The sequence below is a fragment of the Callospermophilus lateralis genome, chromosome 13 (genome assembly GCF_048772815.1).
Source record: "Callospermophilus lateralis isolate mCalLat2 chromosome 13, mCalLat2.hap1, whole genome shotgun sequence".
Classification (NCBI taxonomy): Eukaryota; Metazoa; Chordata; class Mammalia; order Rodentia; family Sciuridae; genus Callospermophilus; species Callospermophilus lateralis.
This window is the reverse complement of record NC_135317.1, coordinates 13,043,512-13,057,633: the sequence shown is the minus strand read 5'-3', so window position 1 is coordinate 13,057,633 and position 14,122 is coordinate 13,043,512. Positions and strand designations below refer to the sequence as shown.

Sequence of the window (14,122 nt, the reverse complement as noted above, 5' to 3'; positions counted from 1 at the left end):
CATTCCGGAGAGGGGCAGCATGCGGCTCTGCACCCAGCAGCCCCAAGGGTCCCAGGGTCTCGGTCCTCTGCTTTCTTATTTCCTGTGGTTCCTGCCTGCCGCCCACCTTGCTTTCGGCCTGTTTCAGTACCACTAACTAGCCTGGCGAGGCTCTCCCACCATCTACCAAGCAGTGGGAGCATCAATGACAAGCAAGCCAACTGGGGAGAGCCCTGCTTCCTGGCTGTCACAAGCCCCCAGCCTGCTTCCTGCTTCCTTCTAGACAGACAGGACCACTGGGAGCATGTGGAGCTCACGCCCCCTGCTGACCACAGGCCTGTGACAGAGGCACAGGATGATTTGGCTCCCGCCTTCAGACCTATCATTTTGAATGTGAACCTGATGGATGAAGTAGTTTAATAATTGTTAGAGTCCTGAAGTATGATTTCTTACAAGAAATTTCACTCATCTCACATGCTGGAAAACCACTGTGATGACATCAATGAAAACCCTTATTTCCCTATAAAAGCCCATGCTCAGCCTCTAACAGGGGACAGTCTAACTCAGTAAGCAGGGATGTGTAAGCCTTTGAATTTTTTAAACTGGTGCTAAGACACCACAGAATTCCCCACCCAACAATAAGCTTCTTACACGTTGTAAGTAAAATAACTAAATCGTATTTAAATGTTGTAAATATAAAGCAACTTTATGGAACTTTTACTGTCAGGTGTTTCTGCCACTGACTTCACGTGTGGGTCTGAGTAACTTCCAGTGCATCTTAAGATTAAAAGACAAAACAATTTTTGCTGATCAGAAATTTGGAAGTCAGACACATCTGGGTTTAAACAGAGGCTTATCACTTCGTGGAAATGGACACTAGCAAGTGACATTGTCTCTCCTGCCATTAGTTTTCTTTTGTGCTAAAAAAATAAATAAAAATTTGAGTTTTAACCACAATGAAACACACTTCACATCTGGGACACTCACGAGGCAGAAAATCGGATAACGACCCACGTTGGCAAGGAACCTGTGGACGCTGCTGTGAGCTCAGAGAGGAACAGCACTTTTGGAAACCAGGAGTGGCTTCTCAACAATTAAGCATAGAATTGCCACATGGCCCAGCCACGGCACTCCTGGGTACATGCCGGAGAACCAAACCCGCGTCTTCAGGGTGTTTGCAGCAGCATTATCCATAATAACCAGGAGTGGACGCAGAGCAAACACTCACCGCCAGTTGAATGGGCGAGCAAAATGGGGCCCATCTGCAGAAGGGACTATCACTTGGCCCTGAAGAGAATGAAGCTCGTGATGCAGTGGAAGAAGCCAACACAAAGGGACAAATATTGGAAGGTTCCATTCAGTTGAAATGTTCAGAATCGGCGAGTCCACAGACCTGGCATGCAGACTGGTGCCCGGGGCCGGGAGAGAAGGGGCCCCGGGACTGAAGGGTGAGGGGATATGGAGATTCTTTATGGGGTAACAAAAATGTTCCACGTTGACCGTGCTGATGGGCTTTACTGATATACCGAAACCCACTGTAATGTGCCTTTCAGGGGCGAATTGCACGATATGGGAATTGCCTGTCAGCAAGGCTGCTCAAAGACCACAGAGAAAAATCTGTGAGTTTAACATGTGCCACGCAGGTCTTGATGAGCGACAGCCAAGGCTAGCTAGCTCTGAGGACACTGGAGCTGTTGGGAGGCCTGGCTTCTCTCTGCCCTCCTGCTGTTGGTGATGTCACTCTAAGGAGGTACAGCTGAGGGACAGCAGCAGCACCTGGTGTCCCAGCTGGGTTCACTCTCCGTCCTCACCCTAAGGCCCTCAACTTTCGAGGAAACATTGAGGACATGGAGGGACCGTCTAAATTTCCTTTTCCTCCAGCTCCTTCCATGCTAGTTGTCTGTGAATCACAGAAGTCAAGTTTGCTTGAGGGGGGATTTCCTTTCATTCCTTGGCCCTGCCCTTCACTCAGACGGTGAGCTCCAATCAGCTCCTGACTTCACGGGAAGCTTCACCCAGTACACGGGGTCTCCACTACAGAACCCTCGAGTCCCCGTCCTGTGGCTCTTGACTAGAAATCTAAACCCCCTGCAGGTGCACCTGGCGGCTCAGCTCGGGGCCACCCAGCCCCACAGGACTCAGCACAGCCACCACTCACCTCCAGACGTCACTGCCCTTGGAGAACAGGGAGGACCTGATGACCTCGGGGGCCATCCAGGCGTAGGTGCCGGCCGCACTCATCCTGGTGGTCCTGTGCCACTCGCGGGCCAGCCCGAAGTCCGTGATCTTCAGCGTCTTGTTGTAGACGTTGTCCTGCTCGATCTTCTCCAGCAGCAAGACTGAGGAGAGCCAAGGAGGACACGCTCATCGCCCCGCTCTCTGGTCATGGGTTTTCAACGGCACTTAAAACACGATCTCACTGGAGTTTGGGGCACAGGTGAGAATGAATTTGTATTTCATCATTTTTCCTAACTTAAAGCAGGCAGGCCTATTATAACCCTGACTGGGTCATTTGTGCCTCAAGTTACGCATTTTTAAGAAAACCTAAAGGTGCAACACAGCTTAGAAGTCGCTATTTTTCTTTTTGGGAAAGGAAAGGGTTTCCATGGCAAGAAACATTTGCTGAGACTTCTGATCTGTAACAATTTGTCTGATATGAAAAAAAAAAAAAAAAAATACACTGTTTTCTTCCCAGAAATGCCTCGTGGCCCAAGCAGACATTCTCATGACTGGATGGTATATTACCGTAACTCACGACCATAAGATTTTAGTCTCCTGAATTTACAGAACGCTCGCCATCATCCTTTAGCTCCTGAACATTATTTATAAGATGTCATTAATTGCTTTACTGAAGCTTGAAATACAGCAAAAAGCAAAAGCTTCAGAGAGACCCCAGGTGCCAGTGTCCTCAGCCCCGCCTCCTGCGATGAACTTGCGGGCAGGGAACTCACACCAGGTCTGGGGCCTCTCCTGTGGGCCTCTCCTGCTCTGCAGCTCGCAGGGTGCATTCAGTCCTGCCAGGCGGCCAGCCCTTCACCTTCCTGGCACCCTCCCATCCTCTGCCCCTGGCTGATTCTCCTATGCCCAGAACCTTGAGCAGGTGTCCCTGGGTTTCCAGGAGGCTCCCACGAAACCAGCGGCCACGCCCTCCTCCTCTGTACACACACCACCAGCTGCAGGTCCCCCAGGCATTACAGCACTGTTTACCTCTTAAAACCCCAGGAACAAACTACCAGCACATGCAACAGGATGGATCACAAAACCATTCTGTGAACTGACAGCCGGACATGAAGGCCCCTACTCTAACCCCACAGGAGGTTCTGGAGAGGCAAACCCGGGTCAGTGCTGCCGGAGGCTCTGGAGGAGGTCTGACTGCAAAGGGGCATCTGGGAAGCTCCAGGGGGTGAAGAAAATTCTTCACCTTGATGGTGACGGTCACAGGACTCTATTAATCTGCCAAAACTCATCAAACTGCACACACTCGGGGGGCCACTTCACTGTGTATAAACCAGATTCCAATAACCCTGCACTAAAAAAAAAAAAAAGCCCCTTTGTGGTTCCATGTAACCCAGGCCAGTGTCCACACCCCTAACTGGGCAGCCACAGTCCTCTACATTTGCACACCGACCTAAGATACACCCCATACCTCATCCTCTAGAGCTGGGCTGGCTTTTCAGCCAGACCAAAGGTCTCCTTGGTGAGACCCTCCAACCCCCAAAGGGAGAGAAACAACCATCCCATCCTGCATACAATCCGCACAGCACTCAGGAGGCATGGTGCACCGTGACACCTGTGTTCACCCGACTCTTGCTCCAGTCAGCCAGCCTGGGGTGCAGGGCCCAGAACAGAGGGGGCATTGGGGAGAAGAGGAGGTAAATGGCAGAAGAGATTCGCCTTCGGCTCCTGAACCTGCTCTGCGGAGACTGATTCAGAGTAAGAGCTGAATGTCCACAGAAGAGGACACACGGGCCCTGACACTGCCCTGGTTCTTGCCCTTCTACCCCCTGGGAACATCAGATTAAGAAGAGTCACCAACAAATACTGAGTGTCCCCTGCATGCACTCCTGCCACCAGCATGATCTCATTCACAAAAGCCCCAAGAGGCAATCTTCATGACCAAAGGAGAGTCAGAGAAAGCGAGCGACTGAGCAAATCCACTGAACAGAGAAAGCGGTGCACGTGGGGAGGGATGGTTTCACTCAGGTTCACCCTGAAAAGTAAAATACGTTCTTCAGTTAAAAGAGCAACCAGGTGCTCTTAGAAGGAAAATGAGAAAACGAGCATATGAGGTTTTGGAATGAACTATCCGAACAAAACTGGGGCAAGACAGAAGGCATGATATTCTTCATGTCTGATCATAAGAGCCATTTTCTCCAGTGTCAGTCTCTGCTGAAAACACTCTCTGCCAGGTGAGGCCAAAGATCTTTCATTATATAACCCACTACACAATTGACAGGTAGACACTGTTGTCTCCACGTTATAGATAAGAAAGAGACACCAGAGGTTGAATACATGGTATACAGTCACACAGGTGTGTGGGGGGGCAGTGAGGCCCAGTGTGACCCCAGAACTGGCTGCCCTCATCCTTCCAGCAGAGCCCAGCTGACAGCTGTCATCAGTTCCTTGGAAGAGCTTGCTCTCTCTGCAGGGGATTTCTCCCAGGTGCCTCCTGTTTTGATTTCCTGTCTCTGGTTCCCCACCTATGGGTCTGTGGGCAGGCACCCACACCAGCAGCTTGGGTCGTGCTGGAGAGAGGACAGGTGACGTGTGAAGGGCCTACAACAGAGCCCAAGACTCAGCTGCCCGCCATAGGACCTCCCATGCAGACACAGCCTGGGATCAAAGAGTTTGTGGCAAGTTTTCAAATTCGCTCTCGTGGACTTCAGTGAACCCTGTCAGGCTTCTGCCAGGCCAGAAGCCATCGTGAGAAAGATGTGCATTTACCTTCCCTGTGCGGTCCAACAGCTACCATACCAGTCATAAAAACCAGTGCACCTGGAGGCCGCCAGGTCTGTATGGGAGGGATATGTGCAAGGGCCCATTGTCTGGGATTCTGTTTCAGGGCCGTGGGGCAGAATTCCTGAAATTTCTTATCTCTTGGGCAGTGTGACTGAAACCACTAATAGCGTCTCACCAGGGGCACACAGTGGGCCCCCAGCCAGGTTTCAGGTACAGGTGGGGCCACCTTCCACTTCCTGTCACCAGCAGGAAGGGCCGAGGAGCACTGGCGGCCACCTCGGCTCAGAACTACAAACCAGGCAGCCTTGGTAACTTCCCACTGGCTCCCCTTCCTGGGCCTTCGGTGACCATGTCCCCCAGCTACCTCCACAAGATCAACTGGCTGCCCCTCAATCTCAGCAGGAGGCACGGATTGTTCAGCCCCTTGGAAAATTCTGTCCAGAATTATAGTACAGGATGTAAGCAATTACAGGGCTGGGGCTGGGGCTCAGTGGTAGAGCACTTGCCTAGCGTGTGTGAGGCACTGGGTTCGATTCTCAGCACCACATACAATAAAGTTCCATCAACAACTTAAAAAAAAAAGCAATCACAATGGGTCCTGTCGCCAACTGTGCCATTTCTTGCTTCTAACAAGGATGCTCTTCCCAACCCAGCCACACCCTCACTGCTCCAGACCCTGCTACAAACCTGCCTTTGCTGGTGTCCCCCTCCTGAGACCACCCCACATGGTTCAGAACCTCCTGCTCGCCCCCACCCTCTCCATCCTGCTTTACCACGTTAGCTTTAACGCTGAGCACTTGCTTCTGCCAGCACAATACCTATATTACCATTTTATTCCCTGCTGGAACATAAGCTGCACTAAGGGAGGGGTCTGTTCTGCTTTGTTCGCTACTGACCACCAAGAGCTTAGGAGAGTTCCTGGCACATAGTGGTTAATCCATCAATAACTGTTCTATGAGTGAGTGAGTTGGCTTATACATACAACACCCTTGTAAAGAAAACACAGACATGGTCAGCTACAAGGCAGGTGTTCGTGGACACAGTATCCAGTTTTAATGAGAAAACATTTATGATTCACTGATGTGAAATCAGTCCCTGCTGCCAGCACCCTGCTTGGTTCACTAACAGGACACATAATGAAGGAGACTGAGACAGGACTCTTATGCCATACCCTACACTCATAGGCTGACGCAGTATTTGTAGAAAATCTGAAAAAAAACCCACACTGTGTCAAGCCAAATCTTCAGAAATGAAAGTTGACATATCCTAGGTGCAATGGAGACACTTCCCTAAATACTTGTAATTTGCTCTTTTTTAAATTTTTTAAATATGCAGAAGTTACCAATGAGTTGTGCAAACAAAATGGCTACAGTCGTAATTTAGTCCTTTCTGCCACTCATCCTGGGTGACACTCCACACAAAGCAGAGCTCAGGCCCTGTCCTCAGGGGTGGGCTGACTGAATCAACCACATCAGCCAAACTTAAAAAAAAAGAAAAACCCTTTCCCTCAGCCAACATGAATAAACATGAGTAAATGGCACTACAATTTGGAGAAAGAACAATAATAATGATTTCTTCGGTGATAAAGAGTCAAAGAAAACGTATCAATGAGTTCATGCACAAATAAACTAGAACTAGGCATTGAGAGGGTTTCTAAACAAAATGTAAAAATGCATAGTCACCAGTGGACACGTAGGTTTTATCTTGTGCTATTAACCACTTGGACACACACCGGGAGTTGGCAGAATTCAACCTGTGAGCCAAATTCGGAACGAAACCTCCTTTGTAAATAAAGTTTTATTGGAAACTGCCACATTCAACTGCTTACATGTTGTCGTGATTCTTTTGGCTACAACAGCAGGGCTGAGGAGCGGCCAAAGACCACGTGGCCTGCAAAGTCAGAAATGCTTCCTCTCAGACCCTTCCTGGGGGTCTGCCCAGCCAGAGGAGCCCACTTGATCCTCCTCAACTCACAGGGTCCTTGGGGAAGGGTGGGCCAGAGGGGTGGAGTCGGAGCCCACTCCTCACACACCACAATCGCCTCATCTGTCCCCCAACTTCAGAGGACAAATGCTTGGAGATGTTCCTTTCCCTGGAACTTGCCAGAATAAGCCAAGCAGAGTCTCATCTGGCACTTCCTGTGACCAGTCAGAGGTGACCATCAGACAGCTGCCTTGACTGGGATCCAGCCTGCAGATGGGAGGATTTATATACCCCAGACCAGCCTCATACAGGAATCCACACATCCAGTCCTTGGGGTAGTTCCCAGACTTGGCCCCACACCTGAATCCTATGGGAGCTTTCCAAAACAATGTCCTGCTCCACCCTAAGCCAAGAGGAGGGACGTGGAGGTCCGACCAGTGAGGGGGGGCTACACAGTCTTGGGGATGGAGTTTAAGAGATGGTATGGAAAGGTTCATTTAGAATTCTTTCAGTTCCATATATTTCAGGATTTTCAAAACAAGATGCTAGAATAGAAAGACATGACTCCTTCCCAAGTAACATCAACTGAATCAGAGTATCCAAAAATGAGACAGGGAAGTTTATTTGTAAAAGCTCACGCGGGGACTGATCTAGTGATCTAGGAAGGTATGCAGGTGCTGAGAAGGACAGTGTTTGCTGTGCCAATAGGGCCAACCAGTGCCAAGGACCCCAGCCCCCCTGGATGGCAAGAAAGGTTGCACAGCAGCCGGGAAGGTCCACACACCCAGCCTTCATACGTCTGCCACTCAGCGAGACTCTGCACGTCACACAATGGCATTCTCCATGCAGAATTTGATCTACAAAATGTGGGTTTTTTCCCCCACTGAAAATGTGATGTCAACATGCAATGGGTCTATTCCTGTTTTAATATCACTACATATTTTTAATTTATAATTAATAATAATCTATATTCCCTGGACCTCTGTCCAGCTGGTTTTAAAACCAGTTTGTTTAGACCCACTGGCTTCATAGTGAAGTAATCCCATGGGCGGGGTGGCCAGACGCTCCTCAGAGGACCCAGGAGCCATGGCATGAAGTCCAGAGGTGCCCAGAAGCTGGGGGCCCAATTCAAGGGTGGCTGCTGCTCCTGTCACCACCATTATTTAGCGAGAAGTGCCCAAAGGGAAGCAGCATTTGGAGAAGATGAATTTAAAAATTAAGCTCACACTCCCTGGGGGGTCACTTGGTGGAAAATTAAAGTATCAAGCAAATAAAGTGTCATCAGAGTTCCTCCAGCACCTCTCACCCTGGACTCCTCAGCTGGCTCAAGTCCTGTGTGGGGACACTTCTGTGCGGGGAGGCCCTGGGGATACTGGAGACGGTTAGGGACTTTTATAGTTACAGCCACAGAAAACTGAATTAATATTTTACAATTCTAAAGAGAGTGAGAAATCAGGGCAAAAAATAGACTAAACAGCTAAACAAACTTATTTTAAAACCAGAGCTTGGGGCACGATAATCAGCAACTGACCTCAAACCAGCATCTCAGTAAGTCCTTTTATGTTTTTATCGCTGCCATTCTAACAGCCTCTGGCAGCACAGTAATAAAGCCTATGACCCCAGCTTTGTTCTTTCCTTCCCGCTACTTGTTTTCACCAGCAGACCACATACCACCTTCCTCCTCAAGGACCCTCAACAGTTCTCTGATGTCCACTACCTGGCACACACACCTGCACAGCCCCACCAAACCCGAATTCCCGCCCCAGAAAACCCATCTCCGCCTTTCCTTCTGGCCACACCTAGCTGCTCACCACTGTTCCCTGGAAAGCTCTCAGGCTTCAATGCTGGGATTTATCTGGCTGCCTCTGAAGAGTTAATAACATTCAACAGATTTTCCCTACAGGGCTCTGCCAGGCTCCATGACAGGAAATCAATACACGCTGTGGGAAACCAAGATCACCTGCTAGCAGGTGGCAACACTGATTTGCTTCCAGGTCTGGCTGACCTGAAGCCAATGCCTGCCACCAGTGAAGGTGGACACCTACATGCTTGTGTGAAGATGCAGGGCACACGGGCAACCTTGGACCAGGGGGACGGCCCGCCCCTCTCTTCCCAGTCTCTGACTACGGAGTGACCACTATGTACAGTCTGCTAATCTGGAACTGAACAGCCGTCCCCCAGGTGTAAAAGTTAAGAAGTGGCCTACTCACAGTGAATAGGCAAGCATCTCGGGCCAAGCATCTCGGGCCGAGGAAGAGAGTCTCTGCCTTGGCTTTTTGCTAATCTTTTTTTAAAAAACATGAATTTTTTTAGTTTTTTTTTAAGTGGACACAATATCTTTATTTTACATTTATGTGGTGCTGAGGCTCGAACTCAGAGCCTCAAGAATGCTAGGAGATCGCTCTACCACTGAGCCCCAGCCCCCTGCTCATCATGTTTCAAGAGCACATTCACGCCTCAGCAGCCACTGGGAAGTCTGTGCTGCCTGCCCTTGTGCCCTGGGACAGGAAGTGGCCCTCCAGGGAGCAGTGTGTCCTGGTGAGAGAGTACAAGAGGGCAGGGATAGGTATCTTTTAATTGATAACAGCGTAAGTAAGAGTGGCCCCAAGCCACTCTTAGAAGGCCTGAAATACCTTATTTGTTATTACATCTGCTATAATTTTATCAAACAATTCCTTTGTTTATAACGTATTAATGGAAAAGCTAAAAATACATAGATTCCTTTGTCAGTCTCTCTTAGAGCTTTAGATTGCATTTCATAAAAAATAACTTTACGCCTAGTTGTAGACTATAGGTGTAGTGTATCTGTAAACCGTAAAGTAAATTAGTAATAATTATTCACAACAGGCTAAAAAACAAAAACAGCAGGATAAAAGATGTTTGGTCATTGACCTCAGAGCTACTGACATCTGCGGCACAATCTCCCTGGGATGCCATTTTCCTTGAAGAATGATGAAGGCCACCGCTCACTGGCTCAGCGTGAACACCAAGCCCACTCCAATGCCCCCCTCAATTCCTAAGGTGCACCTTGATCCTTGGTCTCCACCCAACTCCCAGAAAGCCCCTCCCACAAGCAGCAGCAGCAACAGCGTGTCCTCAGCCCAAAAGTCCCTTCTGCCCAGCAGTTGGTGGCCTCTCAAAACAGAAGTCAGGGGGCCGGGTGTGGCTGGGTGGTGGAGCACTGGCCTGGTATGCCCAAGGCCCTAGATCTGACCCCCAACACCGCAAAACATAAATAAACTAAATAAAAACAGAAGTTAGATCGCACTATTCCTAGCATAAAACTCCCAGGACCCTGGAAGAGAAAGCTCAGGGCAGCTGAGCGCCTACAGCTCTGGCCTTCAGCCTCATTGGGCTCCCCAACTCCTCAGGCCTGCTCCCTCTTCCCCTGCCTGCATCTGTGCTAGACTCCTGAACTCCCCTGGGGTTCTTTCTCAGAGCGGCTTCTGTGGCCACCCACCCCTGTCTGAGACAGTCCCTGTACTCCACCACTACTGACAGCAGCCCCCAGCTGGATAACACAGGTGAATGCATGAATGCATACATACCTGTCGGGCCAAGCTCTATGATGGCAAGGATGTTGTCACTGTCCTCTGGTTTGCTACTCTGTCCCTAGGGCCTGGAGGAGCCTGGCACAGGGTTATATGAATTTCATGGATCCTCAATGTTTCTCTCCTCTCTGATGCACGTGTAAAACTAGCAGTTCTGCAGTGGCCCAAGGTGGCCTGGTATCGTGCCTCGCTGGGGCAGGCAGACAGGATGGCAGCAGCCTCCTGGGAGTTACGAAAACCACCGTTGTTCAACAACAAATTATTGTTTTAGACAAAAATTTCCACAGACTTCCACCAGCTCTGTTATGTGAGTAGACTGCAGAGTGAAAATAAAGCTCAATATTGACTTTTAAGGTCTAGTTTACAAGGTCATTAACTTACTACCACCATTAGCAAACAATGAATAAAGTCAAACAAGCATGCTGTGGCGGAGTATCAGCTACACTGGGAAAAGTCTGAGCAAGAAGTCCCAGCTTCATGCCCCAAGCAAGAATTCATTTGCTCAGTGAACAAATAGAGCCAGACAGCCAGAGTAAGGCGGCACCAGGCACTGTGACTTGCACATTTAAGGTTCTATTCGAAATTTCATTTTACATCCATCACATAACTATACTAATGGCCACATGCAACAAATACTTAGCTGAGCTAGTGACTAGCCAACTGATCCTTTGGAAGCCAAGGTGACCTCGCCTGACGATGACAGAAAGTAAAATGCTGTGGGATGTCTGGCACTGTGTTCTGAGGGTAAGAACTCTGAAAAACCAAGTAGCGGTATGTAATCACTTTCAAAGTACAAAAAATCTACTACATGCACAACCATCTGCGCTCTCCAAGTTTTTCCAGTGTCAACAAAATCACAGTTATTCTTCCAGAGCCATAGTATTTCTTGTTACGATTTAGCCCATTTGTGTCCCATGGTCCCAGATGTGGGACACCTACAAATACTTAAATTTGGCAAGACTCCAAATCTGAAGTACACTGAAAATGGTGCATCATTACTATAACAATGTCTAAGACAAATAGTCCCAAAGTCCTTCACCAGACCTACAGAGCACTAAGAATACACTGGGGCACTGACCCTCTTCTATGCCACATTTTGATAGGCTGTGCTCCTATCACTTAGGCCATTAAAATCAGAGCTATGAGAGACTTGGGGAGCACGGGATCACACAATGAAACAACTACAACAAAGCATTCACAATTCCTATAACGTGAATGCTACATTAGTCATTTTTAAGTAATTTTCAGTACTGAAGGATTTTGATAGGAAAAAAATCTATACAAACATACAACAGATCTGTCATTTCTTCGGTCACTCTTCTTTCTGTTCTTGGAGGACATGGGCTCCATTTGAACCACCTCCAGTCCCAGCAGGTTTTACAAGACTGAAAGACACGCTGCTGCAACAGGCAAATGCCAGCTCCAGCTGCAGCCTTTAATCTTCCAAAGCATTTCATTTCATTCATATGAAGTGGTCTTCAAGAGCAAAGAAATAAAACTTCAAACAGCCACCTTATTAGCTCTTTTATACAGTGAAGGTTAACAGTATTTGGATTTAGGTCACATGTCAGTTCTTTATTGACACCAGAAAAATACAACCTGTTTATAAACAAGGTAAAGGGCACAGGCCAGGATTTCAAGTACCTATGCAAAGACAATGCACTTGATTTTAACCCACAAGTGCATACTGGCTCAGACAGACACTTTCTATCTGAAGAAAAGAAGCTACCCCATCTAGAACGAAACCACAGAACGTGTAAGTGAAATCACGTCCTTATACACAGAGATGGCAAGAGAAAAAAATCTTCCCATAAGTCAAAGGTCGGGCCAGGGTTGGGCTCAGTTGTAGAGCACTTGCCTAACATGTGGGAGGCACTGGGTTTGATTCTAAGCACCACATGTAAATAAACAAAAGTCCATTGACAACTAAAATATATTTTTTAAAAAAGGCAAAGGACATGAAGCCATATTTAAGGGACAGAATATGGGGGAAGGGAACGGAGCTGAGGGCATTGCATGCATAGGCTGCGAGTTCAACTGACACAGGACTGGGAAAATGACAACCTCAATACTCACTTGTAAAGGGCCAGTAAAAGGCCACTAGGCTAGAGGGCTGCCAGGGCACCTCAATGTCCAAGGACACCTACCTCAGTTTGCACTCCTATCCCAAAGAATGGTCAAGGGGGCCTACACAAACATACAAAGGACATATCATTTCTTGTTGCCTGCTCTTACTGCCCCTGAGGGTTCCTGCCAGTACAGATATAGACAAAGGTTTTATCTACAAGCAATCTGGTCTGCCTCTTTAAAAAAAAGACGCCCAAGGGCAGCAAGTCAAGGCAGGAGGCACCTGCTCCAAAGCAATTAACCCAGGCCTGCCGGGCCTCAGCCCTGAAAGGCGCAGACCAGAAGAACACAAGATGCGCCGGGGGGGTCCCGTAGTGGCAGCCGCTTCTTTGCCTGCCGCCTCTCTGCTCCCGGCGAGGGTCCTAGGAGCCCTCCCCGATGTGGCCCCAGCTGGCATGCGCCTCACCAGCCCACTTACTGTTGCTGGACTTGAGGTCCCGGTGCAGGATGGGCACGAAGGCTTCCTCGTGCAGGTAGAGCATGCCGCGCGCGATCTGCACAGCCCAGTTGACCAACACGTGCGGGGGGATGCGCCGCGCTCGACGCGGACCGGGCGCGCGCGGATCGGGCGCGGCGGCGGCCAGCGCGCGGTTGAGCGCCCCGCCGCGCGCGAACTCGAGCACCAGGCAGAGGTGCGGCTGCCGCAGGCACACGCCGCGCAGCTCGATGATGTTGGGGTGCCGCAGCATGGCGAAGAGGCGCGCCTCGCGCTGCACGCTCTCCGCCGCCGCCGCCGCGTCTTGCTCCGGGTCGCGGCGCGCCGCCTTCACAGCCACTTCCTGGCCCTGCCAGGTGGCACGGTACACCTGCCCGAAGCCGCCGGCGCCAATGAGCTCCTTGAGTTCCAGCCGCTCGAAGTCGACGTGCACGGGCGAGCCGGGTCTCGGAGGTGGCGCGGGGGGTGGCGCGGGGCCGGCGGCCGGGCGGCACGGCGCCACGTAGTTGGCGGGGAAGATCCCCAGGCGCCGCTGCACCTGGCCGGCCCACCAGCCCTCGTCGCCCGACACGGCAGCGTCCTGCGACAGCACCTCCACCAGCTGGCCGCGCCGCAGGTTCAGCTCGTCCTCGCAGCGCGCCTCGTAATCGTAGAGTGCGGCCCACAGCCCGGCGCCCGCGGGGCACGCACCACCCGAGGAGGCGGACGACGAGGACGCGGCGCTGGCGGGGGCGACCTGGGCCGGGGATCCCGGCGTAAGGGTCGCCCCCTGGGCGCCCGTAAGGGCCATGCGCGGCGCGGCGGGCTTAGTTCAGTCTCCCGGGCGGCCTGGGGCGCGCATCGTCCAGTGGTGTCGCGGTCTGCGCCTAGGGTGGGCGTATGGAGAGCGGAGCACGGCCCCAGGAACGCGGAGGTCACGCCCCCTACCCGAAGGCCCGTCCCAGCCTCCGTTTAGGTTGGGCAGCCTCTGCTGCTGCAGCGGCCCCCATGGACGCGAACACGGTCGTCCCACGGTGGCCTTGGGCCTGCGGACGCCCAGCCGCGCGCTTCTCAGCCTAGCACCCGCCCAGCCTCCTCCGTCACCCCGGGCCGCCCCGCCTCCCAGGACCAATGGCCCTCTCCAAGTCTATACCCAGGGCGGAGACCG

General features: G+C 50.8%; 1 protein-coding gene across 1 annotated transcript in view; it reads right to left on the bottom strand.

Annotated features, from left to right (window-relative positions):
• The window catches only part of Map3k21 (mitogen-activated protein kinase kinase kinase 21), a 35,572-nt gene extending 21,807 nt beyond the window's left edge, over window positions 1-13,765 (bottom strand). Inside the window, exons 1-2 of the mRNA XM_076832159.1 lie at window positions 12,958-13,765; window positions 2,138-2,318 (exon numbers count right to left, since the gene is read on the bottom strand). Coding sequence (XP_076688274.1) covers window positions 2,138-2,318; window positions 12,958-13,765 — 989 coding nt within the window. The remainder of the gene's footprint in view (window positions 1-2,137; window positions 2,319-12,957) is intronic.
• Window positions 13,766-14,122: the final 357 nt, after the last annotated feature.